Source organism: Oryctolagus cuniculus, chromosome 5 (assembly GCF_964237555.1).
Source record: "Oryctolagus cuniculus chromosome 5, mOryCun1.1, whole genome shotgun sequence".
In the NCBI taxonomy this organism is placed as follows: domain Eukaryota; kingdom Metazoa; phylum Chordata; class Mammalia; order Lagomorpha; family Leporidae; genus Oryctolagus; species Oryctolagus cuniculus.
The window spans coordinates 135,546,811-135,570,643 of NC_091436.1; the positions used below are offsets into that span (position 1 = coordinate 135,546,811).

Consider the following 23,833-nt stretch of genomic DNA (forward strand, 5'->3'; position numbering starts at 1 on the left):
TCTCTTTGCCTTGCAAATAAATAAAAAAGGATTTTGTGAATATTTTTTAAAAAGCAAAAGTTCTGACTCGACACCCTGAATTCAGCTCTGGCCCGGCTGCTGCGTGCCTGTGGGCTCTGGGCCCAGCCACTCCAGCCTCTGGAGCGCCGGTCTCCTCCTCGGTGGACCGGGACGATGCTCACGGCACCTCCCCTGGGTGCTGAGACGGGGAGGTGCTTCCACAGGGAAGGTCCTCAGGGAAATGCCTGGTACAAGGCGCACTCCCTAAGCACTCCTTTTTTAATTTAAAAGTCTGAAAGATGTGTTTATTTGCAAGGCAAAGTGACACAGAGAGAGGGAGAAATAGAGAAGACAGAAAAAAATCACTCCCCAAATGGCTGCAACAGCCAGGACTAGGCCAGGGGGAAGCCAGGAGCTCCATCCGGGTCTCCCACAGGGGCGGCAGAGGCCTAAGCACTTGGTCCATCCCCCACTGCCTTCCCAGGGGGGTCGGCGGGGAGCTGGATCAAGGGCATGGAGTGGCCAGGACTCAAACCGGGCACCCCCAAGCGGCGGCTTAACCCGCTGCACCGACACGCCTGCCCTGTGCTGCCTTGTAGAAAGGGGGGAGAGGAGCAGGCGCTGGGAGACTGCATCTCCCTCCAGCAGAGGCACCACCTTTCCGGAGGCCCCGCCCCTCCCGGCGGCCCCGCCCCTTCTGGCCACCCCGCCCCACACCTGTTTGAGGATGTTCTGCTCCCTCATCAGCTTCTGCCGCTCCCGGTTGGGCTTGGTGACCATGACGTCCAGCACATTCTGCCCATTGTTGGGGACGTCGCTGACAAAGAACACCAGGTCCTCCAGCAGCTGAATGACAAACCTGGACAAGGGGGCGCCGTGTGAGAGGCCATACCTGGGACGCCCCTCCAGGGCCACCCGGCTCCTGCGCTCTGTGCAACCAACCCCGCTGAGACACGGCGTGTGTGCCGCCCTCACTCAAGGCCCCGTGAGCTTCTCTCCCCCAGCTCCCCAACCAGCCCGTGCCCACCCACCCTGAATCTCAAAGTGGCCCCACCACCGAGACTCTGGGCATGCCCCAACCTGCAAAGGAACTGCGGGTACAAGGGAGGGTGTTTTGCATGCAGGGACCCGGGTTTGTGCCTGGACTCTGCCACATCCTAGCTGTGTGACCCCGGGCAAGTTTCTCAACCTCTCTGAGCCTCAGCCCCACCATCAGTAAGCAACAGTAATGATGGCTGCGTCGTGGGGTCAGTTCTGGGAGGATGTGGGCAGTGGAGCAGGTTCCTAACGGCAGGGGCCCCACTGTCAGCCAGAGTCCCCCAGGGGCCAAGCCCCAGGCCCACGTCCCCTGCCCCCTCCAACCTGCCTGCCTCTCGCTGCCTCACTCCCTTGTTCACGAAACGCAGACCCCAGGAGGGTGAGATCCCTCGCAACCCCCCGGGCACCTGCCCCGCTGCCCACCTGCGGTCATTCTGGCTGATGAAGCCTTCGCTGAGCTTCTCCACGGCGCTGGCCAGCATGGAGCTGGCATCGTTGGCAAAGTCCAGGTCGCGAATCTCGGACACGGGCACTGACACGATGGCAAAGGCCTCCTTGTCCTCCTTGGTGGGGCAGGTGCCCAGCTGCAGGGACAGCAGTCAGCAGGGGCCCCGGGGACCTGGGGACCAGCTCCCGCCCCGCCCCCACCCCGGGCGGCCCGGACCATGAGCCGGATGGGCCGCTCCTCCTCGATGTCGATGGGCACGTTGGAGCTCTGGATCCACGTGTTGGTGCACAGGTGCCGCAGCCGCACGTAGGAGTTCCTGCAGGCAGGGCGTGCGCCATGAGCGTGGCCTCCGCCTGCCCAGGCTGCCTCCCCGTCGTCCACCTGACTGCACCCCGACAGCCACAGCACAGGGCTCACAAGCAACCCCCAGGGAAGGGGCCCGAGCCTGACACGGGCCCTGCTCTAACCACTGCTCTCACGTGGGCCTGCAGGACCATCTCGCTTCCCACACCAGAGCTAGTTTTACGCGTGGGATCGAAACCCATTTGGACAACCGAGGGTACTGAGACGGTTTATCCCACTTCATGTCAAGACGCACGCGTTTCGTGTCTTTGATTCTGAAATGAATCTTGATGTGCCCCAGGCCCCCAGGCCCCCAGGGCGTCAGGGCGTCAGGAGCGGGATTACGTAGACTCCACTAATTCTCCCGCCAGCCCCGTGGATGGAAAGACCCTTGAGATGCCCACTGCTCAGGTGAGAAGACTGAGGCAGGCGGGGAGTCGGCTGCCCGAGGTCATTCACTAGTGAAGCTGAGGCCCTGGGGACCGCCTGCAGGCTTGCCAGCATCTTGGGGTTGGCGAGGAGCCCAGCCTCTGCCCCGAGAGTTGGGTTCCTGGTGCTGCCGTACCCTGTGCCTGCCACCCGGATCGACCGACAGAAACTCCGGAGAGCAGATGCTGCAGCGAGCCCAGGGCGTGGCACTCGCGCTGATGATACAGGGCGGCAGCCCAGCGCGTGACACTGGGCACGCGGTGCCAGCCGCCCATCATTGCAGAGCTGCGTCCCCAGAGGCCTGCAGGAAGCCCGCAGGCCGCAGGACAGAGGAGTCGGAAGAGCTGGGGCCCCAGAGCCAGGACGGCAGTGCCGGGCCCGCGGCGCACACTCACCGGGGCACAAAGGAATCGGTCTTCTGCAGCGTGGTGGGGTCCAGCTCGAAGAGGGAGGCGATGTCGTTGCCGTGCGGCACGGCCACCAGGCGGTACTTGATCTTCTCCCCCGCGTTCCTGCGGCCTGGGCGGCCCTGGGCGCCCTGCGGCGAGCACCCCGGATCAGGCGGGAGCCCCTCCCTCCTCTGCAGCGCCCCGAGAGCCCCAGAGTCCCACGGCCACTCTTGCCAGGCTCAGGAGCCCTGCTTTGGTCCTCACCGCTCCTGCCGCCTTGGGATCCGAGGCATCGCCTTTGTAGCTGGGGTTCTCCTAGCAGAGATACAAGGCGGGGGGAGGGGTGGCTACTGGTCACCCAGCCGGACACACATGCGCACATGAGCCCACACCCAAACACAGCCACCTGCAAAGGGCGCGGGGTCCATGTACCCGGCCCCTCCTCTCCTAGGGTGCCCAGCCCAACTCCCAGAAACTACCAACAGGAGCCCCTCACAGCCCCTGTCCACACACCTGCACCCTCCCCCCTACACACTAGCGTGCGTGCTCTGGACAGAGCGGGAGTTTTGCTCACTGCTCTATCCCCAGCGCCTAGAATACTGCCTAGCACACAGCAGGTGCACAGGAATACTGATGGGGCTTATCTGCAGCCACGCAGCTGACAGCAGATAAATGCGTGGCTGCAAACAAGCCAGGGCCCGCACACACCTCCACCTGTGTCTGTGGATGCGTGCTCCCAGTGCCCGCAGGTGCACACCCAGCCTGAGCTCCCAGGATGCCCTCTGCCTCCCCCTCACCTCCGCAGCCAGGTAGTTGCCCGTGGCCAGGTGCTTGAAGCGGTACAGGCCGTTCCAGTGGCCGGCTCCTCCTCGGCAGGGGTCATGGTGGACCACCTGGGGGGTGCAGGGGTGAGGCCTGGAAACCTCTGGGGAAGCAGGTGCCGGACCAGGGGAGAGGTGGGGGTCCACGTCCCGGCCCCCAAGGTGCTGGGGGAGTGGGAGGGCGGGGCCCGGGGTGGCGGGTGCACGGCTCTGACCTCCACCTCCCAGAGGGCGTTGGAGCTGGTGGCCGAGGTGGCGGACTGGCGCAGCGTGGTGCGCAGGAACACCTGCAGCTTGCCCCTGTACTCGTCACACGTCAGGAACTTCTCCTGCTCCGCGTGGAACAGCCGCACCACGTCTCCCTGCAGGCGGACGGGGCAGGCTTAGGCACCCTGGAGAGGCCCCATCTCACCCCGCGGGCAGAGCCCGCAAACAGAGCGAGCAGGTGAGCTGGGTCCCATCAGAGGTGGGTCATAGCCCAGGGCCGCCACTGGCAGGCACTCTGCCCAAAGCCCTCACCCCGACCCCAAATCCAGAGCCGTCCCGGGCCTCTTCATGTTCCAGCCCACTCCTGACTTCCTGCCTGCCCCACCTGTACCCCGAGACACCTGCCTCTTCTCTGACAGCGGGGATCCACCCGCTCCGCCTCCCTGTGCTCCCAGGGCCCTCTCTGCCTGACTATTGGTGACCACGTCCATTGCTGTTGCTCCCTGGCAAGACCTGAGCAGCAGGAGGGCAGGGGCCATGGCCAGGGCTTTGGACACAGAGACTGAATTTGGACCCTGGCTCTGCTGGCACAAGCTGTGTGACCTCAGGTGAGTTCCTTAACATCTCTGAGCCCCAGCTGCCTCTCCTGTAAAGTGAGACTGTGCCGGCCTCCTTGCAGAAGTTACGAGGGCCGGCACTGTGGCACAGAAGGTTAAGCCTTCGCCCACGGTGCTGACATCCTACATGGGTGCTGACTGCTCTGCTTCTGATCCAGCTTCCTGCTAATGTGCTGGGAAAGCAGTGGAAGCTGGCCCAGGTGCCTGGGCCTGGGCTATGCATGTGGGAGACCCAGAAGAAACTCCTGGCTCCTGGCTTTGGCCTGGCCCACCCTGGGCCATTGTGGTCATTTGGGCAGTGAAGCAGCCGAAGGATCTCTCTCCCTCCCTCCCTCTCTCTATATCTCTGTCTTTCAAATAAATAAAAAAGTTACGAGGATGGTAAGCTGTACAACAGTGACACTGCACACGTGCCCTGTGGTGGCTGCCGTGCGAGCACCCGCCAGACCTCTGCCCTCACCTCCGCAGAGCCCCACCACACGCATGCGTGAGCGGGCGGGGGCTGTGCACACACTGGGTTCGTCACAGAACCAGCGACTTCTGAGCCCAGGCCACACAGGGCGAGAGCAAAAAGGGGAGACTTTGCCTCTGTGCTGCCTGCGATCAGTTGGCCTGGGCAGTGAGGGATCCCCGGGTGGAGGTTCCACTGCCTACGAGGCACAGACTGGGGGCTGGCATGTGCAGCCGGGGAGGACCCGGGGAGGGCGGGGCCAGGCTGGGCTTGAACTGCATGCAGGCGATGCATGGGCAGGGAGGGAGCGGGCACGGGCGGGCACGGGCAGGCACGGGGAGGGGGGTGGAGGGCAGGACAGGGGGACAGGGAAGTAGAATGGAACGGCCCAGCTGGACAGAGCAGCGTGGGGAGCCACTGCAGGCGCCTGAGCAGGGCGGGGAGCAGCACCCTGGGGCGACCTTACGCTGTGGCTGCTCTGGGGCCGATCGCCTGTGCCTCTGCCAGCTGCCGGTGCCCTCAGACGTGGTCCCTCCCCGGAGTCTTTCCTGCGGATTTCCTAGGCGCCCTCCCCCCACAGGCCCTCCCCTCTCCGGCCCGCCAGCCCTCCCTCCCATCCTAGCGCCCACGCAGGGCACGGGCAGTGACGCCTCACTCAGCAGCTCATCTCTGCTGAAGAGGGCAGTGGACAAGCGCCTGGTGTGTCCTGGAGCCGGTGGGGGTGGAGACCTGAGCCCACCCCAGGCCCCTCTAACCCTTAGCAACAGAGAAAACTTTGAGAGGGACAGACAGACAGAAGTGAGGCCAGCCAGGACCCAGCAGCGTGAGGAGGGCTGGGGCCCCAGGCGCAGGGTCGGCCGTGTCAGATGGAGGAGGGGGTGGGCAGGGTACAGAGCTGAGGAGGCAGGAAGAGGAAGTGGCCTGCAGGAGGCGCTGGGCAGGCAGTGGGGGGGCGGTCCTTACCCCTTTCAACACCTCCTCCAGGTGGTCCCGGAACTGCATAAACAGGTTGATCTTCCAGCTGGTGTTGCAGTTCACGGAGTTGACCTGGGGAAAGGTGGAGAGACCCCCGCTGAGGGCCAGGGCGGGGCGGGGCGGGTTGGAGGAAGCAGAGCAGCCCTGGGTAGGGCTCCGGGCCGGGCCGGGGACAGACGGGGAGGCGCCAGCCGGCCCGCTCACCTCCTTGCAGCCCGCGTTGTCACTGAGCTCGTAGTTGCTGGCGTGCAGAGGCTGCCCAGCGTTGACCGGATTCAGGATCACCTTGTCCCCCACGACCACCTGCAGGGACCAGCAGGCCGCATGAGGGAGGCAAGGGCAGGGCGCCACCACCACTCTCTGGCCTCAGTGCACCCTTCCGAGAAGTGGGCACCCCCCCCCCAGGCCCTGGAGGCCCCTCCCTCGCACGCCCGGCCCGGCGGCCGAGCCCGGCCTCACGTTGTCCCCGTTGCTCCGCAGCTTCCAGAAGGGCTGGATGAAGAGCCAGGAGCCCTCGTTGCCCGTGGCGTCCAGCGTCACCCGCATGGCGTTCTTCTCCAGCAGGGCCGGCAGCCGCTTGTTCACCGTCAGGTACTTGTTGCTCTTCATGTGCAGGAGCTGGGGGCGGGGCGGGGGCGGGTCAAGGGCTCCATCGGGGAGGGACCTGGGGGACCCGCTGGACTCTCGGTCACAGCCTTGGCGCACACACAGCGACAGAAACACACACCGACGGAGACGCATGCCACACACACACATGTGTACACCACACATGTACACCATACATGTGTACACCACACACACCATACAGGAACACCACAAACATGAACACACCACACATGCACCACACGGGCAAACACACCATATGCACACACACCACACACACCCCACTTACATCACACAGGCAAACACACCACACACACACACACCACACAGCGCACACGTGCCACACATATGCATACATGCCATATACATGCATTGCGCACACAACACATGCACACACGCCATGTACATGCACCATGAACACACCACACACATGCACACACACCCCACTTGCATCACAAGGCACACACCACATACACATGCATACCATATACGTGCACACCACACATGTGCACAATACCACATATGCACACACCATGCACCACACATGCAAACACACCACACAATGCATACCACAGACGTGCACACATGCCACAAATATGCACACATACCACACACACACATCACACACACGGCCACCCTGCCGAGCACCCGCGGGGTCACATAAGGGCTACGATCTCCCAGGTTAGCTCCTGTGAGCCTGCACTGACTCCCTGGCTGGGCAGATGGGGAAACCAAGGCAGCAGGCAGTTAAGCAGCTGCCCAAGGTCACAGCAGGACTGAACCAGACAACGTGGCCGAGGCAGCCCGGCTCAGCTGGCCGGAGCGCACAAGACATCCCCCGGCCCCGGGCCCCACCTGGACCCGCAGCACTTCACCTCGTCCCCAAAGCCCCGCCCCCTGCCCCCCAGCCCCCGCCCCAGCCGTGGGCCCACCTGGACGACGCTGCCGTACTTCACCACGTCCCCATGCACCTTCTTGTTCTCCGTGTCGTTCTGCTTCTGCTCCATCTGGGCTGCGTGCTGGGCAGACACACACCAGGCAGGGGTCTCCGCAGCCGCTCCCACAGGGAGACTAGCCCCGGGGCCCCTGGGACCCCTGCGCCAGGCCCTCCCCCTGCAGATGCGGGACTGAGGCTCACTGCGCAGAGGGGCAGCCCAGTCTCACAGCACACACAGCCCAGGTCCCTGACCTGCCTCGCCTTGCACCCAGTACCCCAACACCTCCCTCATCTCCCCAGACTCCTACAGCCTCGCCCAGGCCCCCCACCCCTGCCCAACCCTGGCAGGGCGTGCCGGGTACAATTCGTGGCTGCCCATTCACTCCTCTGAGAGCCCCTGGACACTGCACTCCCAGCTCACAGCCTCCGGGGAGGGCCGTCAAGACCCCTGCAAACTCAGAGGATGGCCGTGGACAGACCAGTCCCAGCTAGGGACCCCAGGGTCCAACTCTTTGAAACAAACAAGGAGGTTGAGGTTAGAGTCAGGGTTCTCAAATTGGGTTCCCTGGAGCCAAGTCTGCCAGGAGCCACTAGTACCTCCATGTACAGCTGCACAGGTTGGTCACTGCACAACGGTGTCCATTCCACTCACTGTGCCATGGGCCCTGGCACAAGACCGTGCCAGCCTAGAGGAAGGGGCACCCCTTCTAAGTGGCACAAAGGAGGGTACAGACTAGGACGTCATCAGGAGGGCACTTTAGTCCCGCCACTCCCTGTCACAGCCACTCACAGCCGTCTCTTGCATACCGGGGTGTTTAAAACCACCGGGCTCAGCCAGCGGGTGCCTTCTGGTTCTGAGAAGCGGCTCTGCACGTGCCCCCCCCAGCCCCCAGGGCACAGGCACCTGCAGCTTCTGCAGCAGTACCACATCTGCGATCTTCTCCTTGTCCTGCTTGGTCTGCTTGGCCTTCCAGTACTGCTTCTGGGCCGAGTAGCGGCTCATGGGGCACACCTTGAAGAGGCAGTCTGGGGAGGGGCGGCAGGGAGAGGCGCGGGTTACCAGGGTCTGCGGCCCTCGGATCCCTCCCTGCCCGCTGGCCCGCTGGGATGAGAAAGAGAGAGAAGGGGGCGCCGGAGCCGCCTGCACTGTGCTGACCAGAATGGGGAGCCACAGAAGCAGGCGGGGGGGCATAGGACCTCCCGCCATGGGTTCTACTACAGGCTCCTAGGGCCTCGTCCCGACGCCCCGTCTTTGTGGGTGCTGGAAGCTGATGGCACACACCCATCCTTCCTTGGCCATCTGCCACGGCCCCCAAAAGCCATCTTGCACACAGATGCCCTGGAAGTCGTGCATCCCCCACCCCCAGAGCGGCAGCCGGCACAGATGGAGAACGGAGCTGCACTTCCGTGGGGACAGCTTCTCCCAGAAGCCACCCCCACGCTCGGCTCTGTCCTTTGCTCTACAGGACAGAGCGGAGCCTCCCTCGGCACCACGGGCCCATCTCTGATTCTGCTTCTAGGGCACTGGACCCAACACAGGGTGAATCAAAAGCCCACAGCCACACGCCCGGTTGCATGTTTGTGTTGCAAGGAGACACAGCGCCGTCAGTTTCCCAAGTCCAGACTCCAGCAAGAGCGCACCGTCCTGTGTGTCTGCTCATCAACTCATGGTCCTGTCCTGAGTGTGGTGGGGGCAGGGTGGGGAGAGGATGCGGGCGCCTGAGTGAGCTCCCATGGCGGGAGTCACACCCCGGGCGAGGAGCTGGCCTCGGGGGTCGCACTGGACTCCATGCTGCATGGGAGAGGAATGTAGGGCCACCAGGGCCACAGAGATGGCAGCCCCCTCCCCCAGGCCCTCTCAGGAGAAGGCTGGGTCCGTCCTCCGGCCGCTGGGAGCCAAAGCAAGACTGGATTTGCCGTGCAGCCCATGAGGCAGCAGAGGCCCCGGCGCCATCGGGGGAGAGACTGGGCGACTCAAGGATCGGAGGAGACAGAGCCTCCTGGAAGAGAGGGAACGGCGATTCCACAGAGGGAGGTACCCCAGCCTGTTGGGGGCCTCCCAGAAATGAGCCCCCCGCAGCTCTCAAGATGCAACGAGGCCCTCCCGCTCCCCCCCCGGCGGGGTTGCGGCTCCCAGGGCTTCCTCCACCGCCACATGGACTCAGGCCCCAACAGAACCGGCAGGGTGGGGGTCACACCAGGGGGCCTGTTGAAATTGGGTAGGGGGGTTTTGTGTTGTCCCAGCGCTGGTCACAGCTGGCACTTAGGGGACAGGACCGGGATGCTGGGCGCGTGCACCGCCACGACTGGTCCCCGTGGTTTTAGGAAACCTAAATTCCCCAGGAAGGCAACCCGGAAACGGACGAGGGAGGCTGTCCTTGCTGCTCTTCAAGCTCTGCCCGGAGTCTGGGTTTTTTGGGGGGTTTGTTATTGCCGTTGTTTTTTCTTTGGCCATTTCAGGAAATCCATCACTTGCTGTACCAGACGGCAGGTGCATCGTGGCTTGGTGAGGCAGAGGGGAGACATGCTCTGTCTCACTGGGTTTTCTTCTTGTGCCCAACACTAACTTAGAAGAGATGTCATTTTGTTATAATCTGCTTGCCTTTTTCTCCTCTTTTCTGTCACCCCCGGAGCACTTCATGGGCGCCACCCCCTCCCCAGGCTCTGGGCACTCCTCGCGCTGGGCTGCCACCCAGCATTCTATGTAAACACAGCCTGGGGGGTACGAACCCCACTTTGTGATGCTGTAGGGGGGCTCTGGCTGGCCCAGCCCACCTCGTGCCGCCCTCACCAGACTCAGCGGCAGGCAACAGGGCCCTGGTGACTGTCACCGTGGCCCCAGCCTCTAGCCAGCCAGATGCACACAGGGCCCTAAGGTGAGATCTTCGTGTATATGGGGCAGGGCGCAAAGCTGGCCTTGGAGGGAGGGAGAGGGAGGAGGCTTGGCGCGAGGCAGGAAGGGAACAGGAAGGGGGCAGGGCGTGCACATGGAATGGAAGAGGGGCCAAGGCGGGAGCGGCGACAGAGGCCCAGGAAGTCCCAGCAGGTGTGGGGGCTGAGACCCCAGGCCTGGTCTGGGTGGGCCTGGAGCCCTCCCCCAGGCCCTACCCCTCCACCCTCATCCCGAGAGGAGGCAGTGTCCTAGCCTGGAGCTGTTCTGACCTTGGCCCACCTAAGAAATACATTTTGGTCACAATGTCGCATCCCTATCATGGTGGGCAGGCTCTGGGAACAGCCTTGAAAACCATGGTGACAATGTGTCAATCAACCCAACCTGCAACAACCAAGAGTCCAAGGAAAACGTTATCTCTTCATTCCGTTTTCCCCCAAACATTTTGAAGTCCTCTCATCTACTCTTTCAAGACTTCTGAAAGAACTGACTACACAGTGGGGAATCAAAGAAAGATCAGAGCCTGTCGCTCCCCATCTTCATGGAGGAACGACACAGGACCCTGCGCTGTTCTTTCGTCTTCTCGGCCCTCCCCGGGTTTGCTGCTGGTTCTTCCCGGGTTGGCTATCGTCCCTTCCACCTCCGTGGAAGGGCGGTTCCCCCTGCCACATTCCCCACTTCCGCGGGGGAGCGGCACACCGCCGGCCGGCTCTCTCGGGGGCTGCACAGGTGTTCCTTCAGATAGATGTTCCCCCTAGATGTTCCTGGTGCATGCCGTCTCTCTCCTCCTTTATAGTCCTCCTCCGCCAATCCGTGCTCAGCTGCCCACACGCCGAGTACGCTGCTCTCCTCCAATCAGGAGCAGGATCAGCTCCTGGAGGTCAGCACTCAAGTTGGCAAGAGGCAGCTGCGTAGAAGCTGTTTTCTCCTCTCCCAGCGCCATATTGTGGGAGAGCAGATGCATAGAATAAGTCTTAATTCCAGTAACTCAGTCCAGTCCGGGTTGCTCCCCACAGAGCCAGTGAAGGAGACACGGGAACACCCAAGCCACCTGTGCTGAGGGTATCTGCTGACTCCAGCAAACGTGAACTTGTATTTGCACAGCTTCACCAGGAAGAAGGGTCAGGGATCCAAGCCCAGGCCCACAGAGGCTGTGGGACAAACAGGAGCTGGGGCCCCGCAGGGCTCAGACAAAGGCTGAGTGGGGGGAAGAACAGCGCCTTCCAGAACCCCCCAAGTCCCCCTGGACAGCTCAAAGAAACCCACAGCTGCGCTGGGCACCAGGGGGTCTCGCACAGGGACGCCTCCCCCCCCCCAGCCTGGCAGGAGGCACGGCACCACCCTGGACCACCTCCACTCAGACCCAGTTTTTCAAATGCAGTGGAACACAGCCTTGGGAGCCAGGTACCGGAACAGCAGGGCCCCAAAGACGGCGCTGGGAGCAGGCGCACAGGGCTGCAGACCCAGAGACCCCTGGGTCCCTGCACAAGACACGGCCTCGGCTTTTCTCCCTGCCTGCCCCTGCTGCTGGCAACACAGGCAAGCTTGAGGATCCCTGCAGAGAACAGGAAACCATAAAAAGTGACAGAGCACACTGGAAAAGAACCAAATGGAATTTCTAGAAACAAGAAAGCTCCAGTAACCAAAATGGAAAACTCACACTGGACGTTTTTAACAGAACAGCCAGAGCCCAGAGGCATTTGTGGAAGAGTTATCGGCCCTTGCTGTGGCTGATGCAGCCCATTCCACCCCACCCACTTCCCCAGGGGGAGCACACGGCCCACAGGGCCACAGCCCGAACCTGCAGCACACGCGGTGCCCTGACAAGGTGGGGGGCCCAGGCCAGGCGCCAAGCCTCACGCCTGCTCTCCAGGTCTCTCCTAGAGACTCACTCCCCTGCACTTGTCATCCTGCACAGGGGCCTCGCCCCACAGCCTGCGCGCCAGCAGATGCTTTCTGGATTAAAAAAAAATAAGCGCATGGACTCGTGACCCGGGCCGTCCCACGCACCCCTCCCCATGCTTCTGCTGTGCTCTGTGTTTGTCCAAAAGCAGTCCAGAAAGAGCCAGAACCTTCCTTCTCACCAAACACCAGGGCTGAAGGGCAGGGCGAGAAAGAGGAGCCAGGAGACACGGCCACGACACAGCTGCAGCATCACAGGCCAAGGGAAGAAAGCAGAGGGTCTCGGGGTTTCCCACCTGCGGGTGGGGGCACAGGGCTTGTGGGGCTGCAGACAAGAGGCTACTCATCCATCAGACACGATCAGCCCACATTCATCGGGGCGAGAGGAGCTTCACATTTTTTTTTTTTATTTGACAGGTAGAGTTATAGACGGGGAGAGAGAAACAGAGAGAAAGGTCTTCCTTCCATTGGTTCACTCCCCAAATGGCCGCTACAGCCGGTGCTGTGCCGATCCAAAGCCAGGAGCCAGGTGCCTCCTCCTGGTCTCCCATGCGGGTGCAGGGCCCAAGCACTTGGGCCATCCTCCACTGCCTTGCCGGGCCACAGCAGAGCGCTGGACTGGAAGAGGAGCAATCAGGACTAGAACCCGGTGCCACAGGCTGAGGATTAACCAAATGAGCCACGGCGCTGGCCTTAGCTTTTTTTTTTTTTTTTTTTTTTTTTTTTTTTTTTTTTTTTTTGACAGGCAGAGTGGACAGTGAGAGAGACAGAGAGAAAGGTCTTCCTTTTGCCATTGGTTCACCCTCCAATGGCCGCCGTGGCCGGCGCACCACACTGATCCGATGGCAGGAGCCAGGTGCTTCTCCTGGTCTCCCATGGGGTGCAGGGCCAAGCACTTGGGCCATCCTCCACTGTACTCCCTGGCCACAGCAGAGAGCTGGCCTGGAAGAGGGGCAACCGGGACAGAATCTGGCGCCCCGATGGTGATTAGAACCTGGTGTGCCGGCACCGCAAGGTGGAGGATTAGCCTAGTGAGCCGCGGCACCGGCCTGAGCTTTATATTTTTAAGACTGATTTATTTGAAAGTCAGAGTTACAGAAAAAGGGAGAGAGCGACAGAGACAGAGACAGAGAGACAAGGAGAAATCTTCCATCCACTGGTTCACTCCTTAAGTGGTCCCAACAGCCAGGGCTGAGCCAGGCTGAGCAGGAGCCAGGAGGTCCTTCCAGGTCTCCCATGCGGGTGCAGGGGCCCAAACACCTGGGTCATCTTCCGCTGCTTTCCCATGCGCATTAGCAGGAAGCTGGATTGGAAGTGGAGCAGCCAGCCATATCCCATATAGGATGCCGGTGTCACAGGCAGAAGCTTTGCCCACCACACCGCAATGCCAGCCCAATGGAAAGAGCTTTAAATGACACAAACTCCCAAGCCTCCCACAGATCTGGGCGGAGGCCTAAGAATATGCATTTGAGGAGGAATAGGCACTTTTTACACTTATTTATTTGAGAGAGGGAGAGGGAGCTCCCATTCATCCATCTGCTGGTTCACCCCTCAAACGCCTGCAACAGTCAGGGCTGGGCGAGGGCTGAAGCCAGGAGCCAGGAGCTCAACCCAGGTCTCCTACGGGGTGACAGGGACCCAGTTACTTTTAAGCCATCCCCTGCTGCCTCCCAAGGTCCACATTAGAAGGAAGCTAGAGGGGCCAGCACTGTGGTGTAACAGGTAAAGCCACCACCTGCAGTGCCGGCATTCCATATGGGCATCGGTTCTAGTCCCGGCTGCTCCACTTCCGATCCAGTTCTCTACTATGGCCTGGGAAAGCAGTGGAGGATGGTCCAAGTCATTTGGCTCCTGCACCCACATGGGAGACCCAGAAGAAGCTCCTGGCTCCTGGTTTCGGATTGGCACAGCTCCAGCTGTTGTGGACATTTGGGGAGTGAACCAGTGGATGGAAGACCCCGCCCCCTGCTTCTCCTTCTCCTGTGTGTAACTCTGACTTTCAAATAAATAAATAAATATTTTTTTTAAAAAAGGGGGGGGGAGGACAATGGGGCATCTATTGCAGGGATGCAGGGAAAGGAAGCTGTTGGAAGATGGGTGAACAGAGGCGTGGGCCATGTGAGCTAAGCTCACGTCTATCTGATAAGAGTGCCAACAGGTGCTATTTAAAATTGGTCAATCAAGAAGTAGTGAACAAGCCTAGCCCCCTGGGGACATGGGGACAGCTGGCAGGAGAAACGATGAAGGGTTAGGAGGGACCGCTTTCTCGTAGGGCACAGCGGCGAAGCGGGGCAAGCGGCCGTGCCCATAAGAACCACGGGAGCCCCGGTCCTCGCGCTCAGCGACTTTACTGCCGGCACACACCTGAAGAGCGCGCCTGCAACTTCTGTGAGACAGCCATGGGCCAAGGGCTTCAGGCAGCACTGGCAGGAAGGGCAGGAGGCCGCCAACAGCCCCAGGTGTGCAGCCACCGGGGATGGGTGAAATAAATTACCACACAGCCATAAAACAGAACAACACCTTCAGGGGGCAGGCAGCGTGGGGCAGCGAGTCAGGCTGCTCTTGGGATGCCCACATTCCATAGCAGAGGGCAAGTTCAAGTCCCAGCTCCTCTGCTCCCAACCCAGCTCCCTGCAGATGGGCCTGGGAAGCAGCAGAGGACGGCCCCAGTCACCCTCATGGGAAACCCAGATGGAGTCCCAGGCCCTTGGCTCCAGCCTGGTCCAGTCCTGGCTGCTGCAGACACTTGGAGAGTGAAGCAGCAGGTGGAAGATTCATTCATTCTCATAATCTCTCTCCCTCCCTATCTCTGGTGTTTTGCTTTTCAAGCAGATAAAAATGAAAAAGTATGCATCTTTTTGAAAAGCTTTTTTTAAACAATACAGAAACTGTGGCCCATGATACAGCTTGGATGAACCTGGAGGATATTATGCTGAGAGAAATAAGCCAGCCACAGGAGGACAAATGCAGGGCTGGGTGTTTGGCGCTTCAGACAAGCTTGGATGCCCGCATTCCATGCTGGAGTGTCTGGGTGTGAGGACCTGCTCCACTTCCAGTCCAGTTTCCTGCCAGTGCACACCCTGGAGCGCAGCAGGTAATGGCTCAAGTGTGTGAATCCCCGCCTTTCACGTAGGAGATCCGGATGGAGCTCCAGGCCCCTGGCCCAAGCCCAGCTGTTTTGCACACTTGGGGAGTGAACTAGCTGATGGAAAAGTTCTCTTTTTCTCTCCTCCTGTCACTCTGTTTTTCAAATATATTTTTTAAAAAAGATAATACAGGGGTCAGAGCTGTGGTGTAGAAGGCTAAGCCTTTGCCTGTGGTACCAGTACCCTATATGGGCACCGGTTCAAGTCTTGGCTGCTCCACTTCTGATCCAGCTCCCTGCTTTGGCCTGGGAAAGGAGTGGAAGAGGGCCCAAGCCCTTGGTCCCCTGCATCCGCATGGGAGACCCAGAGGAAGCTCCTGGCTCCTGGCTTCTTATCAGCCCAGCTCCAGCCATTGTAGCCATTTGGGAAGTGAACCAGCAGGTGGAAGGCCTTTCTCTCTGTCTCTCCTTCTCTCCATCTCAGATAAATAACTCTACCTCTCAAATAAAATCTTTTTAAAAAGACTTATTTATTTGAAAGACAGTTACAGAGAGAGGTCTTCCATCCACTGGTACACTCCCCAGATGACCGCAAGGGCCAGAACTGTGCAGATCCAAAGCGAGAAGCCAGGAGCTCCTCCAGGTCTCCCACATGGGTGCAGGAGCCCAAGGACTTGGGCCATCTTCCACTGTTTTCCCAGGCCATAGCAGAGAGCTGGATCGGAAGAGGAGCAGCCAGGACTCAAACTGGCACCCTTATGGGATGCCGGCACTGCAGGCTGGGGCTTTAACCCACTGCGCCACAGCACTGGCCCCCAAACAAAATATTTTTTTTAATGTACATAACCAGTAAATGTGTGAGAAAGTGCTGACCTTGGGAGTCTCACAGAAATGCAAATTAAAACCACAGTGAGATGCCAGGTCACGCCCGGCGGCTGCAGGAATTAACTGTGCCCAAACCAAAAGAGGCCAGGACGCGGTCGGAGGGGAGCTGTGAACAGCCCTAGTGCTCACCCCAGCACTGCCCCAGGAAGCAAACCAGCAAAAGCCTTGTGCACAAGCCCAGGGGCACGCTAGGGAAGGCTCACGACAGCATTGCGGGGGGCGGGAGGGGGGCTGTCCAAGGACAGGAGCTGGCAAACTGCTCACCCCTGGGAGCAGCACAGAGCGATCTGCTAGTGGGAGGACCCCAAAACCAGTGCACCACAGGAAAGTGCAGAAATTCGTGCCGAGGCCTGCCTTTAAGACACGGGCTAAAGGGGCCGGTGTCGTGGTGTAGTGGGTCAGGCTGCTGGCCAGCATCCCCTACAAGTGCCAGTTTGAGCCTCAGCTACTTCACTTCCAATCCAGCTCCCTGCTACTGGCCTGAGAAAAGCAGCCAAAGATGGCCCAGTGCTTGGGTCCCTGCCACCCATGTGGGAGACAGGGTTGAAGCTTCTGGCTCCTGGTTGCAGCCATCCGGGGAGTGAACCAGCAGATGGAAGATCACTCTCTCTCTCTCTGTAACTCTTGACTTTCAAAATAGATAAAATATTTTTTTAAAAAGATGTGGCTTTTTTTAAGATTTATTTATTTATTTGAAAGTACGAGTTACACACAGAGAGGAGAGGCAGAGAAAGAGAGGTCTTCCATCCACTGGTTCACTCCCCAATTGGCCGCAATGGCCAGAGCTGCGCCGATCTGAAGCCAGGAGCCAGGAGCTTCTTCTGGGTCTCCCACACAGGTGCAGAGACCCAAGCACTTGGGCCATCCTCCACTGCTTTCCCAGGCCATAGCAGAGAGCTGGATGAGAAGTGAAGCAGCCGGGTCTCGAACTGGCGCCCATATGGGATGCCGAGGCTTCAGGCCAGGGCGTTAACCCACTGCGCCACAGCACCGGCCCCAGATATGACTTTTTTTAAAATGATTTATTTGTTTGTTTGTTCTTTTTTGAAAAGCAGAGTTACAGAGAGAAAGAGAGGGAGGTCTTCCATCCACTGGTTCACTCCCCAGATGGCCACAACAGCCAGAACTGCGCTGATCTGAAGCCAGGAGCCAGGAGCTTCTTCTGGGTTTCCAACATGGGTGTAGGGGCCAAAGGACCTGGACCTTCCTCTGTTGCTTTCCCAGGCACATGAGCTGGATCAGAAGTGGAGCCAGGACTCGAACTGGTGCCCATAGGGGATGCAGCATTGCAAGTGGCAGCTTTACCCATTATGCCACAGTGCTGGTCCCAAGATATAGGTATGAAAATGCAAAAGTCCCCACACTGTTCAGAGACCTATGCCTACGTCCTGTATGCCTAGAGCCCTCCAGGGGCAGGTATGTGGCACACGCATCCTTTATCAGAGTTCCTATACAAGTACCAGCCCCTGCACTTCCAATCCAGCTTCCTGCTAATACACACCCTGGGAGGCAGCAGGTGCCGGCCCATGTCCTTGGGTCCCGGCCATTCAGTAGGAGACCTGGATTGAGTTCCTGGCTCCTGGCTTCAGCCTGGCCCAGCCCAGGCTATTGTGGACATTTAGGGAGTAAACCAGTGGACAGAAGATCCCTGTCTGTTGATTCTCTGCCTTTCAAATACAATGAAAGCCAATAAAAATTTTAACACAGGCCCCTGTATGACACACAACAACGTCTACCTCTGAAGAGACAGCAGAGGGAGGGAGATGCCAAGGGCTGGGGCTGCAGCTATGCCGTTTCTTTCTTTCTTTTTTTTCTTAAGATTTATTTATTTGAAAGGCAGAGTTAGAGAGAGGCAGAGGCAGAGGCAGAGAGAGAGAGAGAGAGAGAGAGAGAGAGAGAGAGGTCTTCCATCCGCTGGTTCACTCCCAAAATGGTCGCAACGAAGCCAGGAGCCAGGGGCTTCTTCCAGGTCTCCCACACGGGTGCAGGGGCCCAAGGACTTGGGCCATCTTCTACTGCTTTCCCAGGCCACAGCAGAGAGCTGGATCAGAAGTGGAGCAGCTGGGACTAGAACCGGCGCCCATATGGGATGCTGGCACTGCAGGCGGTGGCTTTACCTGTTACACCACTGTGCCGGCCCAGCTATGCTATTTCTAGATAAATAAAACAATCATGGCAAAATGGATTTAACAAAGCTCAGCAACAGGTCCACGGGTTTTTTGCCTCGGCACTGCTGTGTAGACCTGGAATAGAACACGGTATCTCAGCACCTACGCCCCATCACTGCAGGCACGTGACCCCCACACACCAGTCCGGTGAGCTCCGAGCATCCCCGAAGTTGATTCAAATACGGGGGCTGCCTTGTGCTTCCCTTCCCCTGGTGCAAAGGGGAGGAGAGAGGGGGCTTAGGGAGGCACCAGACCACCCGCAGGCCCAGTCAGCCTCCCAGGACTCCTTGCACAGGTCCCAAGCACAGGGTAGAGCTGACCGCTGGCGGCCGCCGCACACGCTGGGGCCCCAGCAGCCCGGGCCTCCCAGGCCTTCCCAACTCCAGAAGGAATTCTCTGAACATGTCGGGGCTTGGGGTGCCTGGGAAGGCAGTCGGGGCTGAACCGCAGGAAAGGGCCCAGCAGGGGCTGACGGAGGCTTCACCAGGCTCTGCCAGCCCAGCCTGGGCCCCTCCCAAGTCAGCAGGTGACGGGGAAGCCAGCAGAGCACTGGACAGCTGGACTGTGGGGCAGAGACGGTGTCCCCAAGACAGAATCCCCCCTGGAGGGGGTGTCTCGGCCCAAGGCCATCCCTGGCCCCAGCTCCCCCTCCCCCTCCCCCTCCTCCCAGCCAACTTCCAAAGTGCCTGTGCGGCCCACACCCTGGCTGGCCACTCCCTCCAGGGCCAGGGTGTCTGCCGGACCAACCAGGAAACAGTGAGAGCTGAACTCCTCCGGCCGAGTCAAGATCCTCTTTTCTCTGTCCAGCTTCAGTCTCAAAACGGACAAGGCTGGAGTCCCTGTCCCCGTCCCAGGAGCCAGCGCTCGCACTCCTGGCTCCTCTCAGGTCCAGACGGGGCCACAGGGAGTGTGGCAGGGCCTCTGCCCGCCTCCCGGAGATGCCAACGGCCCAGAGCCAGAGGCAGCGGAGGAAGTCTGAATCCCTCTCTCTCACTGTGCTGGCTGGGCCCGGCGAGGCCACGGGGATGGTGGGAGGCCCGGGGATCTGGGGTGACCCCTCTCACAGGCTTTGGGAAAAAGGAGAGGCAGAGACAAGGGGGCGTGGGAAGGAGCATTGAGGAAGGAGGGCACGAAGTCAAAAGCCCATTTGTTCTGCTGAGTGGCCTTTTTGTTGTCAAAATTGGCCCCAAATCCTGTCCACTGGAAGCCTGGGACAAATCCTTCCCTGCCACACCCATCTCCTTGTCCCCCGCCTGTCACACCACAGTGCTGACCACATACCTCGACACATGCTAACCTTCCCTTCCCAGTGCCAATGTCCTCCGTACCCAGACAGAGCCCACCCTGGGGACCCTCACCCGTCTCCCTCCTGACCCCCAGGCACCCTCGGCTAGAGCCGCGGCCTGCGCCTCTGTGAACAGCTTCTGTCCCAGGAGACGCCCAGGGCTCCGGCCCCTGGCCACCTCCAACCTCCAGGGAGCCAGGCACGGTCAGAGCTGCGTCTCTACAAAAGAACCTCCCTCCTTGAGCACCCAGAAACCCCAGAGCCGGGCACCGTGCCTTCCAGGCTGGGCTCAGCTGGAGAAATTCCAGGGGGGGTCACATCAACAGGAGGTGGGGCAGTCCGGCTGGGGGGCCCTGGGAGGAAGCCAAGGAGGGGCCCAACATGTGCGTTTACTCTTCACACGTGTACCAGGCATCCACCGTGGGGCAGGTACTGCAGACAGGGAGTGGGCGTTTAGCCTGGTGATTAAGGCGCCTGGGTTGGATTCTCGGCTCTGGCTCCCATCGCCAGCTTCCTGCCAGCGCAGGCCCTGGGAGGCGGCAGTGATGGCTCAAGTCCCTGGGTTCCCGTTCCTGCCACCCGTGCAGGAGACCTGGATTGAGTTCCTGGCTCCCAACTTCGGCCTGGCGTTTAGGGAGTAAACCAGTGCATAGGAGCTCTTTCTGTCTGTCTCTCTAACTCTCGAATAAATCAAAAAGAAGAAAAAGAAAAACAGGCATCCCTGCCCCGATGGAGCTGTGTCTGCAGTGGGCACGAGAGCCATCGCTACAGGCAGCGCGCGGACTCGGGCTATGGAGGACGCAGCAGGTGACAGAGGCGGGGGCGGGTTCCGACTTCCTACTGGGTGGGCAGGCAAGGCCTCACTGCCTGTGTGAGGCCTGAAGCTGCTCACCAGGCGGGCCTCCTGCATAGGCGACCTCAGAACACCCCAGGAGCAGGCACTGGGGCAGAGCAGGGTAAGCCACCCCTTGGGACGCCCACATCGCACATGGGTTCAAGTCCCAACTCTGCTTCGGATTCAGTTCACAGCTGCTACCCGTGAGAGAGACCCACACGGAGTTAGTTCCTTGCTCCTGGCTTCAGCCTGGCCCAGCCCGGGCTGTTGCCGGCATGAGGGGAATGAACCAGCAGATCAAGATCTCTCTCTCTCTTTTTTTTTTTTTTTTTTTTTTTTGACAGGCAGAGTGGACAGTGAGAGACAGAGAGAAAGGTCTTCCTTTTGCCGTTGGTTCACCCTCCAGTGGCCGCCGCGGCCGGCGCACCATGCTGATCCGAACGCAGGAGCCAGGTGCTTCTCCTGGTCTCCCATGGGGTGCAGGGCCAAGCACTTGGGCCATCCTCCACTGCACTCCCAGGCCATAGCAGAGAGCTGGCCTGGAAGGGGGGCAACCGGGACAGAATCCAGTGCCCCGACCGGGACTAGAACCCGGTGTGCCGGTGCCGCTAGACGGAGGATTAGCCTAGTGAGCTGCGGCGCCGGCCTAAGATCTCTTTTGCTCTGTCTCTTCCCCTCTCTGTCACTCTGCTTCTCAAATAAATAGATCTTTAAAAAAAAAAAAATGAGGAGCAGCAGGGAGGCCAGGCAAAGCCAGCCCTGGCTCAGCCGCGGGCCCCTGTGCAGGCGAGAGGACCCCTCACACTGCCCACAGCCTGACGGCCGCCGAGGGCCCTGACAGCCACCCTGGGTGCTACAGGACTGTCTCAGGTCCCGCTGCCCTCCCAGCAGCCCTCGCGGTGACCAACTGCAGCCAGTGTCTCCTGACAGGAGGCACCCCGTGCGCAGTGGGGGTGGCCACGGCAGGCGGCTTCCTGCCTGCTCGCACCCTGCCCAGCACGCCCAGGATCTGTCTGTCTGTCCATCTATCAGTCCTGGTGCTCACAGGTCATCACAATGGCCAGGATACCATCAAGTCCTCCCAGAGACCTCTCGGCCTATGTGTGGGGACAGGAGCCCACCAGCCCAGGCACGAGCACGAGGACGCAGCCAGGGGCAGGTGCGTCTTGGAAACCATCAGGTCCAAGACCCTTACGGATGGGGACCCAGAGGCACACAGGCCTCCCCAGGCCTCTTAAAGCCCCCAGCACTTCTGTCCCCTCAGCAGATATGCGGTCACCAGAGAAGGACCTGGGGCTGGGGTGGGGGGTGCCTAGCAGGTGTGGGGGATGTGCCCCAAGAAAGGAGTGTGGAACATGAAAGGAGGGAATACCATGCAGGCCGAGGGGGCCCAGGCAGCAGAGCGGGGGCCACAGGGCAGCCCTGGCCAGGCCATGAGGTCTGAATGAGGCCAAATAAATGCAGGCCCAGGCCCGGGCCCAAGAGCCACCAGGCTGAGAAGCGCGGGGGTCACGGGCACGGGTCTCACCTCGGAACTTCTTAGGGGGGTTGTCCAGGTCCCCAGCAGCAGGCTCCACCACACAGCGGTCATCCACCAGCCTAGGAGACACAGGCTCGGTCAACAGAGAGAAAAGGCCCACGGCCCCACAGCACCCCTGCCTTGGGGCAGGCATGAGTGAGGCCCCCCCAGAAACTCCCAACATCGCTGACAGAGTCCCCAGCCAGCAAGCCTCTCTCCTCCTGGCACTGTTAGCAGCGAAGTCTCTTGGGGTGGGGGTGGGAGACCCCCAGGAAGAACAGCTGAGCCCGGGTTGGCGCTGGGCAGTGGGTGGGCTCTGCACACTGCGGTATAGCCCCTGCCCTGGCCCTGAGATCCTGCTGCCATGACAGACAGGGGTGGGGGTGGGAATGGAGACGTGGGCAGGGGCGAGGAAGACAGCCAGGAAGACGAAAAGGACGGGGGCGGAAGCCACGAGCGACTGGAGACACAGAGAGGAGCTGCAGGGCCACCTAAGGCTTTGGGCCTCACAGGCAGGACAGACCGGCCCCACTCCACACCATCCTCATGAGCCACCCCAGGGCCCGAGAGTCCCCACTTACAGTCAGGACTGGGGTTAATCCTGTATGGGTGGAGGGCATCCAGCCATTCAGCCCCCCACCTACCCACCAGTCCGTCCACCCATCCACCCACCCATCTCTCCCTCCCCACCCCTCCGTCCACCCATTCCTGCATTTAAAATTCTCCCACACCTCCCAGCCTCTGGGGAAACACAGCGACCATCACCCCCATTTCAAAGGCCGGCTTGCTGGCAGCACTTAGCACCTGTTGCTTCTGTGGGCTTCTCACCAACTTCTCGGCAAGGGGCTACTCATTAGTGCCATCCTGAAGTCACAGCGCTGACACCAAAGCCCGTGCCCCGTCGGCACCTCCCCTCCGTGGGCTGGTTAACAGGGTCTTTCACTATCCGACTGCCTGCCACTCTTCGTAAGCCTCCCCGCCTCCCTGCTGACCCTAAGGTCCCTGGAGTCTCCAGGGGCAACACTGGCAGCCCGTGGCGCCTTGACATCCACCCCTGCTCGGCTGCTGGGAGCCGCAGGCTGGCAGACCACCGCCCCTGCACACCAGCCCCTGTGCTACTCCCAATCCCCGCTCAGGGCGCTGCTGTGGCCCAGCGGGATTAAGCTGTCGCTTGGGATGGCTGCATCCCATGTCCAAGGACTGCCTGTCCAATCCAACTTCCTGCCTAGGAAGGCAGCATTGGACGACCCAAGTCCTTGGGCCCCTGCCACCCACGTGGGAGCCCCAGATGGGAGTTCCTGGCTCCTGGCCTCCGCCTGGGCCCAGCTCTAGCTGCTGTGGGCTTTTGGGGAGTAAACCAGCAGATGGAAGATCTCTCCCTCTATCCCTCCCTGTCACCCTGTCACTCCACCTTTAAATAAATAATTCTTGGACAACTAAATAAATAAAGCCTTCCTGAGCCAGGACGCTCTCTCCCTAGGCGTTACCGCAGGTCCTGGTCCCAGCCTCCCCTGCATCTGATCGGTGCCTGTTCCTACTTCTCCACCTGCTGAGACAACACCACGGGGACCCGCTGACACTTCACACAATGCAGCCCTGTGACACAGTGACAGCCAGGACAGGGCCTTGGTCTCCATCCCAGCTCCTAACACTCGGGGGTCTGCTAGGGGCTAAGAGCAATAGGAGCATCTTTTGTTACAACATTTGGATTTTTGTTCCCAGTGCTCCAAATAGCTCCAGAGCAACAAAGTGAAATGGGATGCATTCCCAGCCCCTTTCAAATGCACCTAACTTACAGTTAGTGAACCTACGTCGATGACGTGACTTCTGGAAGCCGCTCTGGATGGGAGGGGTTGCCAAGGGAACAAACCGTGGGATCAGAGTTGGAACTTTCAGTACCCCGCCCCCCACATCGGGACCACCTCTGGAAGGCGAGAGGGGCTGCAGGCAGATAGGAGGTGTGAGGATCTACTCGATCTTGCCTATTCAATGACGCCTCCATGTAAA

The 23,833-nt window shown here is 60.3% G+C and overlaps 1 protein-coding gene across 5 annotated transcripts in view; it reads right to left on the reverse strand.

The window, feature by feature from the left end:
- The window catches only part of ITPR3 (inositol 1,4,5-trisphosphate receptor type 3), a 60,289-nt gene that overhangs the window by 25,520 nt on the left and 10,936 nt on the right, over nucleotides 1–23,833 (reverse strand). For 4 of the 5 annotated variants that reach the window (XM_051854826.2, XM_051854825.2, XM_070074184.1 and 1 more), the window contains exons 2-14: nucleotides 21,836–21,906; nucleotides 8,162–8,283; nucleotides 7,253–7,339; nucleotides 6,177–6,335; nucleotides 5,922–6,020; nucleotides 5,706–5,789; nucleotides 3,683–3,829; nucleotides 3,444–3,539; nucleotides 2,911–2,961; nucleotides 2,653–2,795; nucleotides 1,703–1,802; nucleotides 1,462–1,622; nucleotides 718–859 (exon numbers count right to left, since the gene is read on the reverse strand). In XM_051854826.2, coding sequence (XP_051710786.2) covers nucleotides 718–859; nucleotides 1,462–1,622; nucleotides 1,703–1,802; nucleotides 2,653–2,795; nucleotides 2,911–2,961; nucleotides 3,444–3,539; nucleotides 3,683–3,829; nucleotides 5,706–5,789; nucleotides 5,922–6,020; nucleotides 6,177–6,335; nucleotides 7,253–7,339; nucleotides 8,162–8,283; nucleotides 21,836–21,906 — 1,462 coding nt within the window. Of the gene's footprint in view, nucleotides 1–717; nucleotides 860–1,461; nucleotides 1,623–1,702; nucleotides 1,803–2,652; nucleotides 2,796–2,910; nucleotides 2,962–3,443; nucleotides 3,540–3,682; nucleotides 3,830–5,705; nucleotides 5,790–5,921; nucleotides 6,021–6,176; nucleotides 6,336–7,252; nucleotides 7,340–7,854; nucleotides 7,878–8,161; nucleotides 8,284–21,835; nucleotides 21,907–23,833 lie in introns of those variants that run through there. The other variant, XM_070074185.1, reaches the window with a different exon arrangement.